Source organism: Egretta garzetta, unplaced genomic scaffold (assembly GCF_000687185.1).
Source record: "Egretta garzetta isolate BGI_Z169 unplaced genomic scaffold, ASM68718v1 scaffold635, whole genome shotgun sequence".
In the NCBI taxonomy this organism is placed as follows: Eukaryota; Metazoa; Chordata; class Aves; order Pelecaniformes; family Ardeidae; genus Egretta; species Egretta garzetta.
Genome location: NW_009259710.1, coordinates 4,590 through 27,484, shown reverse-complemented (window position 1 = coordinate 27,484; position 22,895 = coordinate 4,590). Strand labels below are relative to the sequence as shown.

Below are 22,895 nucleotides of genomic sequence, written 5' to 3'. Positions count from 1 at the left end.
TCTGCTGTATTGTACTTCCAGCAGACATCTGCTAAGTTGTGAAGTCCCCCACAAGAACAAGGGCTGGCGATCGTGAGACTTCTCCCAGTTGCTGGTAGAATATTTCATCTGTCTCTTCTCCCTGGTTGGGCGGTCTCTAAACAGACTCGCACCGTGAGATCTGCCTCGTTGGCCTTTCCCCTGATTTTTACCCGTAAACGCTCAACCCTACCGTCATTGTCATTGAGCTCAAGGCAATCAAAACACTCTCTAGCATACAGGGCTGCCCCACCGCCTCTCCTTCCTTGCCTGTCCCGCCTGAAGAGCTTATAGCCATCCATGGCAGCCCTCCAGTTATGTGAGTTGTCCCACCGCGTTTCTGCCATGGCAACTATATCGTCGTTTTCCTGCTGCACGATGGCTTCTAATTCCTCCTGTCCGTTGCCCGTGCTGCGAGCATCGCTTTAGATGCCCTTCATCTAATGAGGGCTAATGATCCCGCCAGTCTTCTGAGGGGAGAAGTTTTGATTCCTGCGTGACTAATTGTAGTTGTCAGTAACCCATCAATACCCTTTGCATCTTTGCTGCCACTTGGATTACTATGCACCACTTCTCTGAGGTGGCAGACCAAGGGGCCTCGCTAGCACGCTGTCCCTCACACGCTGGCCTGCCATCCCCAGGCTTAATGCTAGCAAGCCTGGTTTCAAACCCCTCCCCCTTCAAATTTAGTTTAAAGCTCTTTCCATGAGCCCTGCTAACTTCTTGGCAAGCATCCTTTTGCCCCTTGAGCCAGGTGTATCCCATTTTTTGCCAGTAGGCCTGGTGTTTGCCAACAAGCCTGGTGTATACTTCAGAAATTGTTTTGGGCCCTTGAAAACAACAGATGGTTGTTTGGCTCGTTTATCTTCTTATTTTGTTTCTGCTCTTGTCAGCAGTTCTCACCTCAGTTTTGGGCCCAGAAATGTAAACCCATCTTGGTCTTTGAAATTGCAGAAACTTAACTCCATGCTTAAATGTTCGTATTTTTTTGATAAAATGGTTATGAGTTTGGTCCCTGCTGACAAGCTATGTGGGATATTGTATTATGTAATGCCTTTTCCAGAAACAGCTTTACAAGTAATAGAGCATTCATTATTTTTAGCACAATTGCATGTATATGCATTATATTTTGCATTATCTAGCATGCATGTGTTCGTTAGTACATAGGCTAAAGGAAGTGTCTAAGGATGGTCTTCAGTCATTTTTGCTTTTTGGATTCCTGTACATTTTTCACTGGTTGGCTGCTCAGCAAACCAAATCAGATAGTCTTACTGTTTTGTAGGGGTTTATGGACCCACACAGTCTACATGTAGCACTGAAAGCTGTTGGTTAGAAGATGAGTCTTGAGCTGAACTGGTGCTGTGAAGTTAGATGCATTACTGCTGTTATGAAACTGTAACAGAAGAGTTATGTACTTTATTTCATTTATTACACGAACTGCAGCGTGTTTGCTGCACTGCGTATTATCTTTTGGCTATTTCCTATTGAGCAAAGTGCTTCTAATGTGAGCAATGATCTTTATAACAATTTCCAGTTAACACAGAGGGGGAAAATAATCGTATAGATTATGTTGTATCCCTTCTTTCCACTCCAATTCATAGAAGGTAGTCTGAGAGCTTGTTACACAAGGCTATTGCTTAGTGATAAAAGTGCAGGGAAACTCCTTCACTTGACTAACCTTTGGTACTTACAGAGTTGGTAGGAGCAAATTCCATTGTTGCTTGCAGGTTAAGATTACAAGTGACTGGGGTAAGAATCATAGAATCACTTTGGTTGGAAAAGACCTTTGAGATCATCAAGTCCAACCTTTAACCTAACCCTGCCATCCCACTGCTAAACCATGTCCCTCAGCACCTCATCTATCCTTCTTTTAAATCCCTCCAGGGATGAGGACTTGACCACCTCCCTGGGCAGCCCATTCCAGAGCCTGACAGCCCTTTCGGTGAAGAATTTTTTCCTAATGTCTAGCCTAAACCTGCCCTGGTGCAGCTTCAAACCATTCCCCCTCGTCCTATCATCTGTTACCAGGGAGCAGAGGCCGACCCCCACCTCCCTACAGCCTCCTCTCAGGCAGTCGTCGAGCGCGAGATGAGGGGCCCAAAACTGAACACAGCATTCGAGGTGTGGCCTCACCAGCACTGAGTACAGGGGCACGGTCACTTCCCTGCTCCTGCTGGCCACACTATTTCTGATACAGGCCAGGATGCCATTGGCCTTCTTGGCCACCTGGGCACACTGCTGGCTCATATTCAGCCGGCTGTCAACCGGTACCCCCAGGTCTTTTTCCACCACTTTCCAGCCACTCTTCCCCATGCCTGTAGCGTTGCATGGGGTTGTTGTGACCAAAGTGCAGGACCTGGCCCTTGGCCTTATTGAACCTCATACAGAAGAAACAAATAGTCTAAATAAGACTAAGTCCAGTCGGATAGGAATGGAATGGGCAGGCCTCTTTTTCTTTGTTAATCCATTTGGAAGCCTACCTTAAAATATTAAGAGTTGTTTCAGTTCCAAATCATTTAAAAGATTTGTCATTTAGAAGAAAAATCAGTAATGCTTTGGGTATATAGAGGAAAGAGAACTTGAAGACTTGGCTTTTTAATATAAAGGCGTTTCTGCAGCTAGAGACCATCCTTGATTATAGCTTAACTCAAAAACCTTTGGAGACAGAGCAGTCAAATTTCGAGTATTTGATTTTTGACTAGGGCTAAAAAAAAAAAAGAGAGAGGTTTCTGTCAGGTGGGTTTGTTCTCCTTCCTCTTCTCTTTTTTCCATACAGGTATGAATTCTTGTATGTCATACACTTTTGAGATCAGTCTGGGTAGTAGCCTCTGCTCATCTGCAGAGGCATAACAAGCAGGTTAATGGTAAACTAATCTGATGTATGTGATATAGCATTGTTTCTAGGTGACTTTTAATACAAAAATCAAATTAGTGTAATGGTATGAGAAAAAAAATTCCAATGCTTTATGATACAATTTTGTTAACAATTTTGTGAGAAATTAAGTGGAATTTTGTTTGGTTTTTTTTTTTTTTTTTAATGGAGTGGTAGTCAAGTGTAATATATAAAATTGTTTTGAGTAAGTTTTCCCGATCACATTTTCTCCTACTGAAAATAGACAGCAAAAAAGAATACCTTGTGTAATGCTTTAATTATGAAGTTCTGACAAGGGTTGTTAAATATTAAGTTGAATTGAAGGAAGAAAGCAAATAGTTTGTGTGGGGGTTCTTGGGGGGTTTTTTTGGTTTTTAGTTTCAGATATAGCAACTAGGTTGAGCTTTCCTGATATCATTTATTTTCTCTTAAAGCCACTTTTTTTTTATACACAATATGTTGCTTTTTTTCTTTCTGTTTTGGACTTGGGACATCTTTCAAAGAAATGAATGCAATGCAGAGATGCCACAGCTACCAAAAGCTGTGTTGGCATTAGAATGGTAGATGGTGTAGTTCCATGAACTGGCTTTCAGTGCTGTGCTAGTGTGCATTGTTTCTGGATTAAGGTCTTTACCGTGATGATGCAGACACTTAAAATAAGATTAAATTCTCAGATCTTCAGAATCTAACAGCTGGAGAAAAAGGAAAGGTAAGTATTTCAAGATCAGTTAAGCCTGCAGGTATGGATCATGTGAAGAACATTTTACAAGAGCTTTACTTCCATCGTAAAGTTGTGTAGTCTTGTGCACATGGGCAGATTATCCATATATGAAATAATTTAGGAACCTGATGAATCCTACTGAGACTTTGAAATGTGAGAAAACTTACTGGCTGATACTTTCTTTTCAGGTTTAATTTTGCTTGTGAGAATGAGCAGCATGAGTATTTCATCAGCTTTTAAAATCCTAATACTACAACCTTTAAGAAATAGTGACAGAAACTGCTATAGTGGTATTATTAACATCTCACAGAAAGAGATGGTACTTACAAACTCTGCTTAGCTGTAATAAAATCTTTGGATATCTGTTATTTCTATTAATTTTACTAACTTCAGTGATTATTCTGTGGATCAAATTAAATTACAATGTCTTAATTATCTATTCATTGACATTCGGTGAAACTAGTAGTGTAGAACCTCATCCCTTAGGTTCTCTGAAAGATAGACAGATTTGTATGTTAAATGGTTCCCAGTTTCATTATTAGCAACTTGCCTGTGTAGCCAAGGTAAAGATTAGAGCTCCTGAGTATCTTGGAAGAGAAAACACAACAAGAACAGTTACAGTCATTGCCCTACAGATACCAGACTTAAATAATTTGAGCACTTCACTCTGAGGTAATGCAGCAAACAATGTATATTGGCAGGACTGTTTTGCCAAACAGTCTTAGTTTGTTATGCATATCAAACCGTGGGTTCAGTATCTTCGCACTGTCTGAAATCGGTTACTAAAACTATTTACCTTATTTCTTAAGCCTGAAGTGGTTTTGTACCCAGTGCTGTTTACTGTTTTATGGTGGTCTTCAATGTTTGTGATTTATAAGAAACTTAGAGACACAGAGTTTCAATTTTGTAGTGAAAAATGGAAATGTATTTTTGCTGCTTGCATGAAATGTATTTGGAATTAATAACAACTAATTTGCAAGCCTTCCCTACTAAATAGCACAATGACAGATTATTAGAATAGACTGCAGAGAAATAAAAAAGTTAAGCAGTGGTAAAAGGGAACTGTTCTAAGACTGAGAAGATACTGTGTAATTTGCAGTAGCGTGGTAATTTTTTTTAAGGAATAATAACTTGATGACATAGCTTACATTTGGTTTCCCATCTATTTTACTAGGACGTATCATGCTCCTTATGTTAAAAATAATTATTGGTTAGTAGGCCCCAAACATGATTTTTCTTTCACTGCCCCCTGCCAGCCCTTTACACCCACTCTGTCCTGTATTAAAACTTGTGACCAGGAAAAGACAGATGGCTTGCTTTAGTGGCCAAAAAGCCACTTTTGCTGTGGCACTTCTGCTGTCATGGAGACTCTTTTTCTATGTGTGTGGGTTTTTTTACTTAACACTTGAAAGTGAGGTCCTTAATTCTGTCCTGTTGCTGGAGTATCTAAGTTGGTATAATGCCTCAAAAACCTTATGCTTCAGCTTTTTATTGTCCACAGTCAAATGAGAGGACAGATAAAGGGGCTGATAATTGCTAGAAAGTAATTAAAAAAAAACCAACTTGTTTTATTAGTGGTTCTCTCTTAAGCCTGTTTCATTTATTCTTGGATATCCCTTGAGGTTTCTCATGAAAGGTTTCCCAATTTGTTTGTACCTCCACTTCCCTGTATTTTCAATATTCAGATCAGATACTAAGTTCATTTTTGAGTTACAAGATGCATATGATAAGCATGTTGTTCTTTAGGAATCCAGTGTATTGAATAGTTCCAGTAGAGACTGGGGAATTGGAGAAAGAGACACCCATGAAACTCCTTGGAAGCTTGCAACATCCTCTCCAACTCGCTACTCAGGGACACTTGACCATCCACATTCTGGAAGATTTTTGGGAAGCAGAAGCAGATTGGTGAGAATTGTTAATGTGTAATACTTTTAGAAATAAATAAATAAATTAAAAGATCAGGGTTTTACCTTAGCCTTCCCAATCTGAAAAGCTGCTAGCAGGGGCTTACTGTAATATTTCTAGATAAGTAGATCTTATTAAGTCAAGATGGAGGAAAAGCAAGAAGATAGTGGTGTTAAGAAATTATTCAGAGGGTGAAAATAATAATGTATATTAGTTTTACTAATAGTTAAGATAAATTTGAAGTGAGAGTGGATCTGTAAGTATCCATTTAAAAGAAAAAATGAGATTGGAATCTCACACGTTATAGTCCTACGGATGGCAAAATTGTTTATATTCAGCTTGTTCCATCAGGTATTTCTAGGGGGTGTGTTTTTTGGATTGTACCAGCTTTGTGAGTTAACACAAAGCTCATGGTTTTGGAGACCTGCTTCAGAAAACTTAGTTGTGGAGGAGCAATTTGTAGTCCAACTCTGCTGACATGTTGCTTACAGCATATTGTGAAAGAAAATAGAGGCTGAACTGTCACCCAACTGAGATCCAGGCTCAGGCCTTAACAGCTTGTCTTAACTGGGCTTGAGAATATGCCTTCATAACTCCAAAAATAAAGTGGTTTGCGTCTCTGGCATGCTTGGGCGCTGTAGAGTGACAGTAAAACACCTTCAATTGCAGTAGAAGTATTAAGATGAGAAAAGCAGAAGACTGTGAAGATGTTTGGCGGGAAGATAGTGAACAAGTGAAAATTCTGCTCTTTCAAACCAAAAGATGTTTGGGTGCTTGCACCTTAAATAGGTGTTTGTTTTCTTTTACCGTGACTTAAAGGTGAAGACACTGACATAAGGGTGGGGGGAGGAACTAGCATGGAGATGCTGGCCTTCAGAGGAAGTCATGGTAGGTGTATTTACATACAGTTGACATGCAAATGGAGTCTTTGGTTGTTATTGGCCTACTTATCTAGTTAAGTTGGTGCTGTAGAGTTTTCAAAATTATACACTTTTCCCCATTAAAGTTAATTTTTCTCTTAAATTAAGTTCTAATGCAAGTGGACATTGAAGAAGACACTCTGAAACTTCTGCTTACCAAATAGCAAATTATTAAAAGATAAGTTATCTATTAAACAGATGATTCATGAAGGAAAATAACCTGGCTTTGTACTTGGTTTGTGATGTTAGGTTCTATGTCTTCCCATCTGTCTTTACTGATGGGATAAGAGAAATACTTGAATACTACTTAGTTTTAAAGAGTAAAAAGTAGTGTCATAAGCTTAATAAAAAACATAATAAAATAAACCACAACTACTCTGATTTGGTTGATCCTTAAAGGATCTTGGTTATAGATACTTTCTGGGGGGACACAGCTCAATTGGGCTTTTTGATTAAGCTCAAGTTTTTTTATATCAAAAACCAAAATCAAAACATTTCAAATAGAAAGTGAATGTCTTGGCTGCAAGTAACCAGACTAACAGCTTTATAGGCTATCTTTTTTTTGGTTTTTTTTTTTTTTTTTTTTTTTTAGTACTAGTATCTAAAAACTGTTTTACTTTGGTGCTCTACACTGCAAAAATTGTTTTGTACCCATCCTTTACTCTGAATTCTTTCAGTTGCACTTGAGCTTAATGTAAACAAAATACATCTGGTATAAACAGCTTACTAGAGGCGAGAGCTGACTCCTTAGCTAAGTATATTTTAGGTTGATAAAAAATAAGCCAGAATAGTTAAACTATTAAATGAAATAATGAAGCTGATCGGTTTTGGTTGTTTCTGGAGAGCAAAATTATGTTTCCTTGGAGATCTACAAAACTATATTTGATTGTGTTTATAGCATCTTACAAGTCAGGAATATCTTTTTCCCTTGTAAGCCACATGTATCTATAAAGGAAAAATAATGCTGATTTTAATAGAAACTAGCTTTTGTTGGTAAGACTGTCTTGAGTAAATCTGGGAATACTGATCAAGAGCACAAGCACAAATCCTACATTATTTTTAAATAAAAAGCTTTGTGTCTTGAAGCTACTCTTTACTATTTTTGTGAGCCTTGCATTATGTACACTTTTGTTCAGTGTAAGTACATCTGAAATACTGTGTCTATAATTTTTTTTTTTTAATTTTATTTCAGTCTACATCATCTTCCTCTCATTTTACATCTGGGTGTTATGGTGAGTCTGAGAGAACTCAGGGAGCATATTCAAGACTGCATAGCCAGCAGCGAGATAGTGATTCAAAGAGGCCTAAGCTATCTTGTACATCTACCTCTTCTGTGAGAAGTAATGGCTTGACTGCCTTTTCAGGTGAGTTACGTGAAAATTGTCTGAGCAGTAAGATTAGGTTTTGTCAAGTCTTGAAAGACTTGCTTTGAAATATTAGGCTTTTATTATTCTAAAATATTAAAAACCTATGTCTAACAGAAGAGTATGTTCACACTGATAGCAGTATCCACAGTACTGAGAATGCTGTTAACATGATCTTTTGAGAATCCAATTGTACTCATGTCGTTTCAAAATTATTACCTGTACCTATTCCATTTGCAGTAAAGCTGAACTTCATGGCTCAAATATGTCTTAATTGGTTAAAATTTCAAGGAAAGAATGAGTGCAGCTGCTATTACTTCATGAGTCGAATTTTGTTGGTAAACCTACGTGTGCCAGGGGCAGCAGAAAGGAAATCTTTACCTTAGTTAGTTCTGTGTTCCAAGAAGCACAGTGTCATGGCTGATTGGAGCACTGTTTATAGGGGTCAGGGAAGAAAGAGTTCTTTTTTAGCAGGGCCTAAACTCATTCTATAGGCCAGGCAAAAATAAACATTCTACGCTAGGAGCTCTTTCAGGAAAAACGGACATTTCTATTAAAGCTGTGAATAATGTGATACTTGGATAGACGTAAGTTAAGCGATACGCTAACAGAAGTCTAAAGGTCAGGAAATAAGAGTAGAAGACTTATATTGAAAATACTTCTAGAACATTTTGAAACAGACCATTAGATCCACTCAGATTACTCTTGTGAGTATGGATCAATGTTCTTTTTATATCCTCTTATGGAACCACACAGCCATCCAAATAAAAGTTAATACATTCTAGCTCAAACTGGTATTTGTGCTTTCTTATTCTTTGTTAATAAAATGACCACCATTAACATTTCTCATTATAGTGTAGGACTATCTGTCTTTCTGTTTCTGGATTTGTTGGCCACCACGCCGCTGACCAATGAATGCTTAAATTTGGATTTATAGGTTAGCAGTGAAACAAAATCAAGGTGGATTTTTCAGAGCCACGGAAGAACGCTTTTTTGGAACAAGAGTTTTGTTCACAGCTGAAATATGTACAGTTCCCTATTTAGCTGTTGGCGCTTAGCAAAAAAACAAGATCCCTTTTTAAGCTGAAGTGGTTTACTCTGCGGAATGAGCAAGAACAGTATTAGTCATTGTCTAATGTTGTGTCTAAGCTGCATTTAAGCTTCAGTTGTCCTTCTGGAAAATTAATTTTGGGAGCATTTAAGCATCATTAGAATGGCAGCATTTACTAAGTCTCAAGCTGCTGTTTTGCTGTATTGTTAAGTCTGCTTAATAACTAGTTACCATTAGAAAGCAAGATGATATTTCTCTTCCTCCTCCTGTACTATATGAGTGTTAATGGGTCTGACTCTTCACGGAAGTATTATTACTTTTTTCAGGTTTACCTTTCAGGACTAACTTGCAGCAAGATGAAGTGCGTGCCAGCAGCAGCAGCATACTGCTTATTCTTGGTTTTATGTTGGCAGCTGGCCACTTTCTCAGCTTAGTGGTATTGTTAAACTCGTCCTTGATATATATGGTATAACCAGAATGCATGCATAAGTACCAGCTTTAATGGGGTTTTAAATGTTTACAAAAACAGGGGGGTGATTTACTTTTTCTTTCTAGATTCTTCTTGGAGGTACAGTAGGATTCCTAGATCTTCGTCTGTGATGTTTGGCTCCCTTGGAACTGAGCTGGTGAGAGAGCGGAGAGAGTTAGAAAGAAGAACAGATCTGTCCGTTAATAACCTGGTGGATCACAGCTACAGAAACAGTGACTTTTCATCTTCAACATGTATGTGTTGCACAGCTGAAAGCTTGTAAACCCATAGGTTGCATGCCTGTTAGTTTCTTCACGTGTTCTAATATTTTTTTTTCAAAACACAAAGCCAAAAGACCTATTTAATATTAAGGTATACTTCTAAATAAAGTTGGCTGGGCACTTTTCATGCATTGACATATGAATGGTTTAGCTTGTTGAGGCATTCAGTCAGAAAATGGTATCCGTGTTTGCCTGTGTGAATAGTCAGTAAGCCTCTTTTCTTGTTCATCTTAAGATCTTTTTGTGTTCAGGTATGGGAGAAGAAATGGTTAGTTTGACTCAGGAAAGGGTTTTCATGAAGGTGCCCGTATCATCTCTTTGCATTTGGATTCTTGAGTGGTTATTAGGGAAAACTGCTAGACCACTGGAAAAAAAATAATAAACAAACGCATACTTTACATGAGATGAGAGGTTTATTCCATGGTAACTGCTAGGACTAGTACGGGTTTCTGCACTGTCACTTTTGCTTGCTGTTCAAAGTGTTGTGGCCTTCTAGAGCTATCTCAGGGGAAGCTCGTCATTAGTCTTGATTTGCCACCTTTTGCAGATGCGTTAGTGGTACTTTACAATGCAGAAGTTTAAAAAAAAAAAATGTTTACAAGTATAGAAGATAAGCAGAAAAGATAAAAACTAGCTTCAGATTTTGTCCTGCAGTCTTGCCCTATCAGAAGAGTATGTTTTAATGTCATCATACGCTGTTTCGCTAGTAAGTGGACAGTTGGAGTTTACCTGGTAGAGCCTAAGGAGAGAAACAGATGGATGGACAGCCTTCCTCTTACTGTCTGTGCTGTGTTTCTAGCAGTAGTGCCACTGTTAAGTGCTATAAAAATAACTCCCAGCTGTGTTCCCTGCTGTGTAATCAAAACCATATGGTAGATGCTTGGCATCTGTGCAGATGTTTCTTTAGTTAGAATCTGTCAGATGCATGAGCCTCAGCTTCAACAATAAATGGTGATTGCAATGCAGAACACATTTAAAAAAAACCCAACCAAACAAACAAAAAAAACCCCAAAACCACCAAAACTACAAACATGAAAGTTTTCAGTTCCAGAATACATAGAGAAAGCTTCTGCCTTGTACCTTAATCTACCTATGCTTGTTATGTAGTTAAAGTATTGAAGAAGTTTCCCTTATGAGGTTAGCAGGCTTCAGCTGCTTCCTCTTCCCCGCCCTCCAAATCTAGCCATTTGAGGAAGGAGACTAGTTGATGTTAGCCTCCTCAGCTACTTCATGTAATGTTAACTACAGTTCAGCTACAGTAGAATTCTTCTCAGTGTGTTGAGGCACAGTATTTACAGAACATATGCTTATAAGAATCATAGAATGGTTTGGGTTGGAAGGGACCTTTAGAGTTCATCTAGTCCAACACTCCTGCAGTGAGCAGGGACATGTTCAACTAGATCGGGTTGCTCAGAGCCCTGTCCAACCCAGCCTTGAATGTCTCCAGGGACGGGGCCTCCACTACCAACCCGGGCAACCCGTTCCAGTGTTCCACTGCCCTCATAAAGAATTTTCTTCCTTCTATCTAGTCTGAATCTACCCTGTTTTAGTTTAAAACCATTACCCCTTGTCCTGTCACAGCAGGCCTTGCTAAAAAGTCTGTCCCCATCTTTCCTATAGGCCCCCTTTAAGTATGGAAAGGCTGCAATCGGGTCTGCCTGCAACCTCTTCTTCTCCAGGCTGAACAACCCCAACTCTCTCGGCCTTTCTTGACAGGAGAGGTGCTCTAGCCCTTGGATCATTTTCACGGCCCTCCTCTGGACCTGCTCTAACAGGTCCGTATCTTTCTTGTACTGAGGACTCCAGAGATGGATGCAGTACTCCAGGTGCAGTCTCACTGGAGTGGAGCAGAGGAACCGAATCAATTCCCTTGCCCTGCTGGCCACTGGGAAGCATTGGGTGATCAAATATACGCTTAAAAAGCAGAGGAGGACACAACAATGTGGTGATAGTTATCTAGTTGACTATAGGTAATTGGGAGAGCAGATGAGATGATTAATCCAGAATGGTTAAGTCTGATAGTGCTTAAACCAGTTGCATAGTTGAACATGTGAACTACCTTAGTTGTTGCATTTCTTTGATAAAAGCAATAGCTAGATAACCCTTTTGGGCTGAAGAAGTGCAATTGCAGTATTCCTAGAGTATTTTTATTTTTGAGTTCTTGATTTAAAACATTATTGTAGTAAGGTACGCATCTAATTTAGGTAGTATTCAATTTCTGTTATCCAAAGTCAATGATTTTATGCTACCTCTAAGTAGTGTTTGTAACTGCAGGTCTTGATGTTCTTATGCTGAGAAGAATAAGGGTAGCTTGTTGTAATAGATGGGGAATATACTTGGCTTTATCTGTGCATTTGTTTTGGGTGCTCAGATGTCTGCTACATTGCTGAAATTTTGATTAACCCATCTTTCTTAGTCTACAGGCAGAATGGACCTTTACGTTACAAATAGTATTGTATATAGTTTGCTGGTTTTAATGCAGATGCTGTTCTTAGGTAAATTCTGTCAGATGATCAGGATTTTCATACTCACATATAAGAAAGTAAGTCACACCTTGATAATCTGAAGAATTTAGGGGTTTTAGATTCCAAATAGATTTAATAGTCTGAAACAAGTCTAGGTTTCAGTTTAACTTCAAAATTCTGGTAAGTAAATTTAAACTTAATACTGCTCTGGAATCTATCTGCCAAATTTGAAACAATTTTGCATAAGGATCACAAAATCATGAACTTCTGGATTTATGCTTTAGAGTTATCAATCTGGAATGTAATTATGAGAGCGCATCTTGTCATAGTAGTTTCCTCTGCTTTTCTGCAACAGATCTTCAAGACAGGCCTGCCTCTTCATATGCAGAGGGAGCAAGACCAAAAGAGAACTCCTTAAGCACTTTGAGGCTGAATGCATCCATGAACCGCCAGTTGCCTTCTGATCATCAGCCATCTTTTTTCAACAGAGACTCTAACATGAGCTCTTCCAGATCCAGCTATTCTTCAAGACAAAGGAGAAATGAGCTGGAATCTCCCCAGAGGAGCACACAGCCAGCATTTTCTCTTACTGCCATTAGAGATGAAACTTCTTCCTCAAGTGGTTCTGAAAGGGTTTTATCTTCTCAGAGGTCATTGAATGAGTCTGCAGCTGACAGCGAAGGGAGGCGCACAACCAGACAGCTGCTGTCTCGTTTAGCATCTAGTATGTCATCTACATTTTTCTCTCGAAGGTCTAGCCAAGATTCATTGCATGCAAGATCATTAGGCTCTGAAGAGTCAACGGTGGTCCCAAGAGTTCAGGCTTCTACTCTGTCAAGCAGTAATGGAGCTGCAACTCCAGAAGTTCCAGGACTTCAGACATCTGAAGCTTCTCAGGGATTTAGTTTTCTTAGACGAAGATGGGGTTTATCAGGAGTTTCACAAAATCATAACCCTGATTCAGATGGGGAAAGTTATAGACCAGACTCTGAAAGCAGGAGCACGGGATCCTGGTTATCATCATCTTTGAGGAACAGATGTACACCTCTCTTTTCCAGAAGAAGAAGAGAAGGAAGAGATGAATCTGCAAGGATCTCTACCTCCGATACAACTGCTAGATCACAACGTGTCTTCAGAAGAAGAGAGTCAGGTGAGGAGACCTCTCTTGAAGCATCAGATAGCCCTCCTCGGGCTTCTGTTAGCAGACCACCAACACCTGCAGTATCTGGTATTCCTACAGCTACTGCCTCCCCACCAGATTCAGCCCACAGTAGGAGAAGTTCTGGAATTCTGCCTGGTTCTCTCTTTCGCTTTGCAGTGCCTCCAGCGTTAGGGAGCAGTCTGTCTGACAATCTTCTGATAACTGTAGATATTATTCCCTCTGGCTGGAATCAGTCTGATGGACAAGAAAGTGGCAAGTCTAAAATTCCACCTTCAAGAGATCCAGAAAGACTCCAGAAAATTAAAGAGAGGTAAATTAGTATATTCTTTTGAGATAATAAAATGTACCTGACTTAACATGAAAGGGTTTTCTGTAACCGTGTTCTTAAAAGGAAAATTTGCTTCAGGGAAGGCAGCAACTCAGTCCTCTATCACTGCTGTGCTGACTTTTGTCTTTAGAGAAACTTGTTCTCAAACCTGCAAGAATTAAAACAGTTTGATGAAAGGAATTGTAATTGTAAAAAGCCTTACATTGTAAAACGCCTCACAGCGTTTGTTGATATTCCTTCCTATTCAGCCTGCTTTTAGAAGATTCTGAAGATGAAGAGGGTGACTTATGCAGAATCTGTCAGATGTCCTCTGCAAGTTCTGACAACCTTTTAATAGAGCCATGCAAATGCACTGGAAGTCTGCAGTATGTTCACCAGGAGTGCATGAAGAAATGGCTGCAGTCCAAGATTAATTCAGGTAAGCAGACTAGACCAAGGCAGACTTCCAGTTACACTGGGAGACCTAATCAGGAGGATTACTCTTACTAATATTGAACATCTGGGGACAAACAACAGTGTGCTACTTACAGGCTTATTGTGTGTCTGTGCAGCTTCTCACGTGAGTAGTTCCAAGAACTGTATCTGTCATTCAGAGAATTACATTCTTGGGATTGTCTGCTGAGATATTAGACAAAATATAACATAGCAGAAGTGTAGCTTCAGAGCTTCTCTACCACTTCGGGTGAGTTTGTTCCCCACCCTTCCTCGTGCATATGGTTGTAGTTTTTAAGACTTTTATAGCCAGGCTGGCAGCAGCAGAGTGAGAGGAATTTGAAAATCCAAAAATGTTTTTCTATTGTAACTATACTTAAATATTTTTTTTTTTAAGATACCAACTCCCATTCAAGGCAGTTAAAACTGCTTGTTCAAAAATTACTTAAAAAAATTCTATATGCACGTTGAAGAAACACTTCAGAAATTGCACGCTGTGTTTTTGTAATAAATTGATCGACCAGTTTATATCTAAGTTATCTGTAGTATTTTGAAGACTTAAAAATATGTGGCTTGGTAGAAGATATGAAGATCATGGAATACTTTTTACCAAAGATGCTTACATTTTTAATGAGTATCAGAGGGCCCACATCAGAGTAGGGATGTATTAGAAGCCTCAGTCTGGAGGAGAAATTAAGATGAAGTATTTAACTAAATAAGACATAAATCCAGCATAAACTTGCTTTGTTCATCTTATTGCTTATGGAGCAGCTTGTTTTGAACCCAAATTTTACTTTGGCAATAACTTTTAGCTATTCCAGTATATTTATTATTACTTTTGTGTATATTTGGGTTACAGTGTAGAATTCAAACAGCCCAAGCAGAGATTTTTATGCCAGACTTCCAGTAAGAGTCATATGGTGTCCAGAATGAGACAAAATATGTGGAGCTGGATAGAGAATAAACAGTCCATAGCGTCTAAATTCTGACAGTAGTAGATAGTACATTGGTATTTCTTTTCTTTCTAACCTTACCCTGCAAAATAAAGCCAAGAAGTAGTTACAGTTTGTAATGATTGTATAATTGTGTGCTATGTTATAGATGATTGGAACCTGACACATGACTTTCCCCCTGCCTCTCCCCACCAGGTTCTTCTTTGGAAGCAGTAACAACTTGTGAGCTGTGCAAGGAGAAGTTGCATCTGAATCTGGAAGACTTTGACATTCATGAACTCTATAGGGCACATGCAAACGAACAAGTTAGTATATTTTGCCTAATTTGGTAAGTGTTGGTTTAGTGCTGGGAGGGGGCTCTTCTTTAGAGAAGGAAAATGCATCTCCTTTTCAGAAGGACTGTTATGCACCTAATGTCAACATGGAACAGATTTTTCTCCTCTATTTAGATAAATTCTATCTTCCTGCTGTGCTTCCTATAGCTGAGCTTTCAGTAAGTGTAATATCTCTTACCCTTTTCTTAGTTGCAGAACTGTCATCTAGCTTTACAGTCCAGTGCCTCTGCCACATACATAGGTGTGGTGGGAATACTAGTATGATTAGATTGAATTTCACATTAAGTCATGAATTGTCTTTGCCTTAGGCTGTTTTCTAAAACACTTAAGCAGTTGTTTTAAATATACCATTAAAAACTTTGTTTTGTTAGTGGTAGAAATGAAGTTCCTTTCTAACAGCTTCCTACTGCTCCTTCAAGTCCTTTCCTAAATTAAAGGCCCATTATTGTTGCTCTCGTTGTATAAAATACATTATCTTAGAACTACTGGATTGTGTAGTATTTAAAAGTTAATACATAACATAAAGCTGGCGGGTTTTTAATAAATTTTATTCAGAGGGTTTTCCTTATTCTCTGGCTCGTATTCTGTGAATATAGAAAGACTATTGAAACTTGCCTGCCTCAGAAGTTAAAGAAAATACAAAGTGACATCAGTTTTGGGGCCAAACATCAACCTCTGATTTTCTTATTATTTAGAGTAAGCTCTTACCCTAGTACTCTAGATCCTGTCGCTTGGGCAAGACTCTGAAAAGTCTTTCTCAAGAGTGTCATCATCGTATATTTTTAGCACTACTGGTTGTTGGTTACTGTCACTGTACTTTGATAGAAATAAGAGCTTTGAATCTTTTTCCTGAAGAATTGACACTTAAACGATCAGTTCAGCAGTAGCATTTTGGAAGTTTTTCTTTATCTTAGAAGGGAAATAATTTTTCAAAATATCATAAAGTTTTTATAGTGTTTCCCTTTATTTTGGCTTTCTGTAAAGTGTTGGAACCACTGAAAAGAAACCAGTGAAGTTTGTTGGCTTTATTTCCCCCAGTGGTATAATACTCTAATTCCCAGGTTACTTCCTGTGAACTAATCACACTGACTGAGAGTTTATTTATAGTACTCTTTCTGTTTATCTTCAAGGATAACATGTTAGATCTAGGGGCGGAGGAGTGGGAAGAACCGGAAGTATAAATAGCTTTTCAGTAATTAAACTTTTTTAGTATTACATTTCCCTAATTCTCTTGGAACAACTAGAGATCAAATATACAATGTTTCCAGTAAAATTTAATTCTTGTTCTACTGCTTGAATCGTATATGCAGACATATCACTGACATTCTGAATGTTTCTTTTGATCTCCTTTAAGGCAGACTATGAATTTATCAGCTCTGGTCTCTACCTTGTAGTGTTGTTACATTTATGCGAGCAGCGCTTTTCTGATATGCTAGGAACTGCAAGTGAGGCCAGCACGCGTGTCAGAGTAAGTATGCAGTGATTTTTATGGTAGGAATTGCTTATACAGAGGACTTGGAACTGGATTGTTGCCTTGAGCGACCTAGGAGCTAGATAGGCAAGAAGCATGCTTGTTTAACAAGTGTAGGTCTAAAATGGTCCAGGTTTGTCAATGCAGTAACACCATGGTTGATTTGAAACTGAAGGTACTACTTTATTGCAGTTACTGTGTTGCCAAGTCATTTTTGTCAAGGTTGTTGGTAATTCGCGGCTTTGCATGTATGTTTTCATGATTATTGTGAATTTATGTAAAACTGGAAGGTTAACCTCCCTCTGTACAAAACATGCGGTTGAGAATGCTGGACTATCTTACTTGATTAATTTTTCTCATGCCAGTCTACACTGCAAAGGCCTAGACCTTGCAATGCTTGTCTGCTGGATTGTGCCTAAATATGTACTTGAATATTACATTCTGGAACTGACTAGCTATAGTATGATTTTCTGGCATTAGTCAAAACTCTTATTAGTTGTATTTGACTGGATTCTTCCCACTTAAGTGGCTTGGCTTAGAAATGTAGTAAGTATACATTTTACCAGTAAGAGATCATCATACAAAGTTATTTCTGCATAGCAACTCATTCAGAAGTCCTGTATTCTACAGGTTTTATTTGATACTAGATAATGAATTATTGTTCTTCGTCAAATGAGCTCCTGAAAAGCTGATTTTTTGGGTTTTTTTTGGTTTTGTTTTTTTTTTTGAAGTAACACACGAAGAATTGACAATATTAAGCTTGTGCAACACTTATTGGAATGGTTGCTAGGAGGTACTAGGACCTTTGGGGTAGAGGCAAGACTGTGCTCTAATCTCTTACTGCATTAAGCGGTCCTCTTTTCTGCAGGCGTTTAACGTAGAGCTTGTATTCCACAAATGAAATGTCCAGTTTTCTCTGCTACAAGTGCGGAGACATAAGACACAGAATCTAATAGTAGCCGGCATCCAGTACAGTTACTAGCTTGAGTGTATTGCAGAAATAAGATGGTTTTTACTGTTTTTTCATCAGAGGCGGCATTACACAGTTGTGTGACACTCCATTTTAAACCAGTGAGAGCACCGATGCGTCTTTGATTCTGAGCATACGACTGAACTATGGAAACTAGCGTTACATTCTTGTTTAATTTTATTTGCTGTAACTCAACATCTGGACTATCACTGAAACAGTGATGTAGATTATCACTGACAAAAAAAAAAACCCACTTGACTGAGACTTTCAGAGTTGCCTGAGGAACTTGTATCCCTAGGGATTTTGGCTTTGGGTTTTTGATACCATATACTTCTAACATTAAACTGCCACCATTGCCTAATAGCAATGCTGCTCTTAAACTTTTTATGTATACTTAGGTGTATTTATGCATTTTTCATTAACCTCAGTCAGTCAGAGGGCTCTGTTTTGCCATATTAATAGTGGAATAAATGAAATGGATCCAACTAATGCAGTCCTTCTAGGTTATGTTTCTCTGCATTACAAGTTCCAGGAATGGTTTTCATAAATCTGGCACTTGTTTATGTGTGCTACTTTCAAAATTGATGTTTTACAGACTGTAGAACGTGAAGATGATGCCACTGACTGCTACCAGAAATATTTGACATAAAGTGGAAGCTGAAATATCTGTGCAATAGCAATTTGAAGTCTAATGTGTGGGGATTTATATTAAATTTTGCATTGATTTTTATAAGTTGGGCAAATGGGTTAGGGTAACTGACATCTGGGATGAAGCTTTGGGGTGTAAAAAGTAAGGAAAAAGTGAAGAAAACTTTGCTAGCTTGTTGCGAATTTCTGCAGATAACTTTGCAACTTTTAAACTACTTTCTCTCTGCCTTGTTTCTAGTTTATTAACCTTGCAAGAACTCTTCAGGCACATATGGAAGATATTGAAAGTAGGTGCTTCCCCTCTTCCCCTCCCATTAGATCAAGTCAAAGTTAAATGGTACAATCCTCCTTGCCAAGATTCATAATACTGAACTTAATTACTGAAAATCTGACTTTACCCAGCAGTGCTTTTTCCATTCTCAGTAGAATTATTCCGAGGGGGAACTGGTTTTAATTCTCCATGATTTGATTTCCCAACAGCATAGAGTTTAGACAACAGAAGTGTTTTCTGCAACAACAGAAGTGTTTTCTGCAAGTGATAACAAGATTCCTCACTAGTTACAGTTTGGTTATTGTAATTCTAGTAGTACTTAGTTATGGAATTGGTGGTGACCTTCAGACTGTAGCCTTTTACATGAGTCCTAGTAGAAAAGAGACATTCAAAGTTGCATTTCGCTGCACTTAATTTACCATACTTCTCTTGCCATTTCCTGTTCTCCCCTTTCTTTTTTTTGCCCTGTTTCTCCCCTTTCTTTTTTCTGTCCACACACACTTTTTGGTTGTGTGTATTCCTTGATCAGACCTATCCACTTCAGGAATGAAATTTAACAGTTGCCAATTTTGGCAAAGGACTAGCCTACTTTTCACCTAATGGCTTTTTTTAGTGTGCTTTAAATTCAATACTATACGCTGACTTCTGGTGAATGTATCCTGAATCTAAGTATTATTTCTGGGCATGATGAATAGGCACTAGAAGGGTAGTTGATCTACCTTGTTGTGGTTTGTTTGTTTTTTTTTCTCCCCCTAGTGTGCATGTGAATGTCTGTCAACATTCATAGTTTGTATATGAATTTTCAGTGCATAGGACTTATTGGAGTATGATAAGGAATGTGGTATGTGTAGAAGTTTTAGCACAAGGAGCAGGTGATTATTTCTGCATTCAGAGCAGGTAAAGATGGACTTGAGTTCAGAACTTACTCCTATGTTATGTGCATCCTTGTTAGAGTAAAAATTAATCTTAATGATTGCCGTTTTACACAGTAATTTAATCTATATTTAATTCAGGCTTTATCTAACTTGCAGGTAAGGAAGTTATAGATTTATTATTGATGCTACTTTAGTTACATTTCTCTTCCAAGAACTGGAGAAGTGAGGAGACAGACCTTGCTTCTTTCTGTGTTCAGAGATGGAACAAGTTACTCGAGTGTAAATAAATACTTTCTTGACTGCAGAGTTTGCTTAAGAGTACAGATTAAATTCCTATTATGGACAAGCTAGTGCTTTACAAACCTATTGTAGATGTGTGTACTGACTTTTTTACCATAGTTGACAAGTGTCTATTTGTCTTTTAATTCACCTTGCAGCAACAAAATCCTATGCATATGTGGGCTTTATGTTCATTTTGCATATGCTGAAAGAATGGGTGTGGAGAGAGGAGCTGCTTCCAAGTAGGCCTGACTTAATTGCATCAAGCAACATAGATATATATATGTAAAAAAAAATGTTTAAGAGTCTTTCTGTTTGTTTAGACTGCCAAATCTTTCTAGATATTTAAGTATCCAAATTGTTAATTTTGAGTCATTTCTTTCCCTTGTGTTGGGTGCTGCTGTCATGGATTGAGTATATTCTCCTCTGACTACTGTTGGAATTAGCCACTGTAAACACTACATAAAAGTTGAATCTCTGGCATAAATTAAGTTTTCTTCCTTTTATTTTGAGGAAGAACAGCAGGAGGACGCTGCATTTCGTAATGTCAAGTTTTGATTTGAAAATGCTATATTTTTCAGACATGAGATGCATTTAAAAATTAAGCTATGTAATTATACAAGGTTTGGGTGGGTATTACAATCTGCTATTTAATATTACAAAATTACCTTTATTTCCACTACTCATCTTAAAGTGCTCTAACTTCACAGAGCTTTGTCCAGGCTTCTGATTCTACTGTGTTGTTCCAACAGCTTCTGAGGATGATTCTGAAGACTGATGCTGGTAGACCTTTCATATTGCAAGAGACAAACGGAATTGCTGCGGAAATGCTGAACTGGCAAGAACATCATCAACATGCATTTGTTTTTTTCCTCTCCTTAGTAAAAAGTGCATTGAATATTACTGTAGTTTTTGAAACATGGTTGAATTCAAAATCAACTGCTGCACAGTGGAACTCAGTGGACTTGAGAACTACTCAGCATGTGCAAGGATTAGATACATATAAAGCAACTTCCCTTTTTAAATGATGAGGATGATGTGCTTTGTTTTGGAGGACATCAGATTTTGAATATTTAAGGAAGCTGTATCTCCCTTTATGTTTCCTTCTTACTGTAGTCAGATTTCTGGTTTTGTCTATCAAGTTTTGCTCCTCTACTGGCACCAAGTGGTTTTAGTGGGTTTCAGGGTGAGGGTGGGCAGGGAGGGTGGGGATGTTCATGTACTAAAATAGGTTTTGTTTGGGTTTTTTTAAATGCCTCTGTTGCTGCATCATATAATAACTGCTTCCAGTGTTAATGAATGAACAGGAGGATGAGCAAGAAGCTGTAGAGATGGTTTGGATTTCTTTGAAGATTATTATTTAAATCAAAAAGCAATAAGAACTTGCAGTGGTCTTCTAATACTTAAGTGTTAGTGATGGCTTTTCTATGTAACGGTTTGGAAATTGGAGATTATATTTGATATTATGTGGCTGTTCCATTATGGAATATTGCAGGTGTAAACTCTTGCATTTCAGCATTCCTGGCAGATATGCAACTTGATAAAGACCTAAGGTTGTTTAGTTTAATCAGACTTTTTTAGATCCCACCTTCACTGTTCAAATCACTGGTTATCAATGTGTTTTCTAGTGTTGTCACTTCTTTATAAATAAAGATGATAGAGGTATACATCTCTGCTGGTATTGTCCATTTTATTTAAATATGGATATCTACCAGAATTTACACTTGAAAACTTAGAAAGCTATAGGCTGTGGTATATCTTTACTAATGTTTGTAAATTCTTATGCAGTTATTTAAGATTGTTTCTGACCATTTTGGATTGAAATGCTTTATATGAATGGTGGTACAATAAATTGTCATACATGTATTGGAATTGTATTTGCTATAAATATTTGTTAGATTTTTAATAACTACAGTAACAGTGTATCTGCAAAGAGGGCAGTATATTGAAATACCTTGAGTTTAGTTTACTGTTATGGTATGTAAAACTAACTTGTGTGGAAGAAAGGATGTGCCTTAACAGCTGAAATGAACTCACATGATTTTAAGAGTTAACTTTGCCAGCATGACATGAGGTGGTCTGTCATTTGTAAGACTTGAAAGAAGGTGGAATGCTAAGGAAACTGCACATTTCTGTGCTCATTCTGGTAACCTTAGGCATTGGGTATTCAGTGCCAACACTCAGAAGTATCATTCCAGCAATTAGTTGAAATACAGCTCTCTTTGAGACCTACATTTGAAAAGTGAAGGCCCAGGCGTACGTGAAAATGTTTCTAACTCCTTTCTGGAGAAAGTGAATTCAGGTTTATAATAAAAGTTAAATGTTTAATCGTTTCTGAGTTAGTTGGTATAGCTTAATAAAACATACGGTGAAGCAGACGGTATTACATATGCGCTCAATACTTGTAGAGTCACAAGGATGAGCTCTGATAGCCTAGTAAATTGATGACTTGATATTTTTAATTTTTTTTTCTGTCCTTGCAACAAGTAGCATTCCATGGAGGTGAGCAATTTAAGTAGCTGCAGTTCCATGTACAAATGCGGTTCAAGTGAATTGTCACTTTGTTGTCATGCAGCCTGGTTGAGCTCCAGTGCAAATGAAGGAGTGACATGGGGGAATATCGTGGTGGAATCAGTGAAGAGCAGAGGGTCTGAATGCACCAGTTGGGAAGAATGTGGCTGCCAGCCCCAGCTGCCTCCCCTGAGGAGAGCTCTGCCTTGCAACCCGGACCTCCCCTAGCTATAGAAGGGTAGAGGCTGGGAGCAATCAGAATTTGTTGTTTTCCATATCCCTGTGCTGTGAGATTTCTGTCCATGGGAGCATCTGTCTGTACAGGCCCTTGTGGGTCCATGCAAGTGTGTGTGTGTGTGTCAGCACAAAGCATATATGTGTTCATGCAAGTGTCTGTGCAAGCATACCTTTGTCTTGGATGATGCTGTCTCGTGCCTGCACCATGTTCTCACCCTGGCTTTGGAGGCGTAGGGAGTGACCACAGCTCATTGCTCATTCTAGCTGTTCTCAGGTGTACCTGATCCTCAGTGGTGGGCCCAGATCTCCCCAATGAGGCTAGTGATGACAGATCCAGGTGTGGATGGCATCATGCTG

The 22,895-nt window shown here is 38.5% G+C and overlaps 1 protein-coding gene across 12 annotated transcripts in view; it reads left to right on the top strand.

Annotated features, from left to right (window-relative positions):
• Positions 1 to 22,070, top strand: part of MARCHF7 (membrane associated ring-CH-type finger 7) — a 30,016-nt gene extending 7,946 nt beyond the window's left edge. For 3 of the 12 annotated variants that reach the window (XM_035894436.1, XM_035894437.1, XM_035894435.1), the window contains 8 exons: positions 5,358 to 5,516; positions 7,629 to 7,800; positions 9,407 to 9,574; positions 12,422 to 13,538; positions 13,805 to 13,974; positions 15,137 to 15,246; positions 16,631 to 16,744; positions 20,543 to 22,068. In XM_035894436.1, coding sequence (XP_035750329.1) covers positions 5,358 to 5,516; positions 7,629 to 7,800; positions 9,407 to 9,574; positions 12,422 to 13,538; positions 13,805 to 13,974; positions 15,137 to 15,246; positions 16,631 to 16,744; positions 20,543 to 20,818 — 2,286 coding nt within the window. In that variant the 3' untranslated portion in view covers positions 20,819 to 22,068. Of the gene's footprint in view, positions 1 to 5,357; positions 5,517 to 6,335; positions 6,405 to 7,628; positions 7,801 to 9,406; positions 9,575 to 12,421; positions 13,539 to 13,804; positions 13,975 to 15,136; positions 15,270 to 16,630; positions 16,745 to 18,603; positions 18,653 to 20,542 lie in introns of those variants that run through there. The other 9 variants (XM_035894440.1, XM_035894438.1, XM_009639015.2 and 6 more) reach the window with 9 other exon arrangements.
• Positions 22,071 to 22,895: the final 825 nt, after the last annotated feature.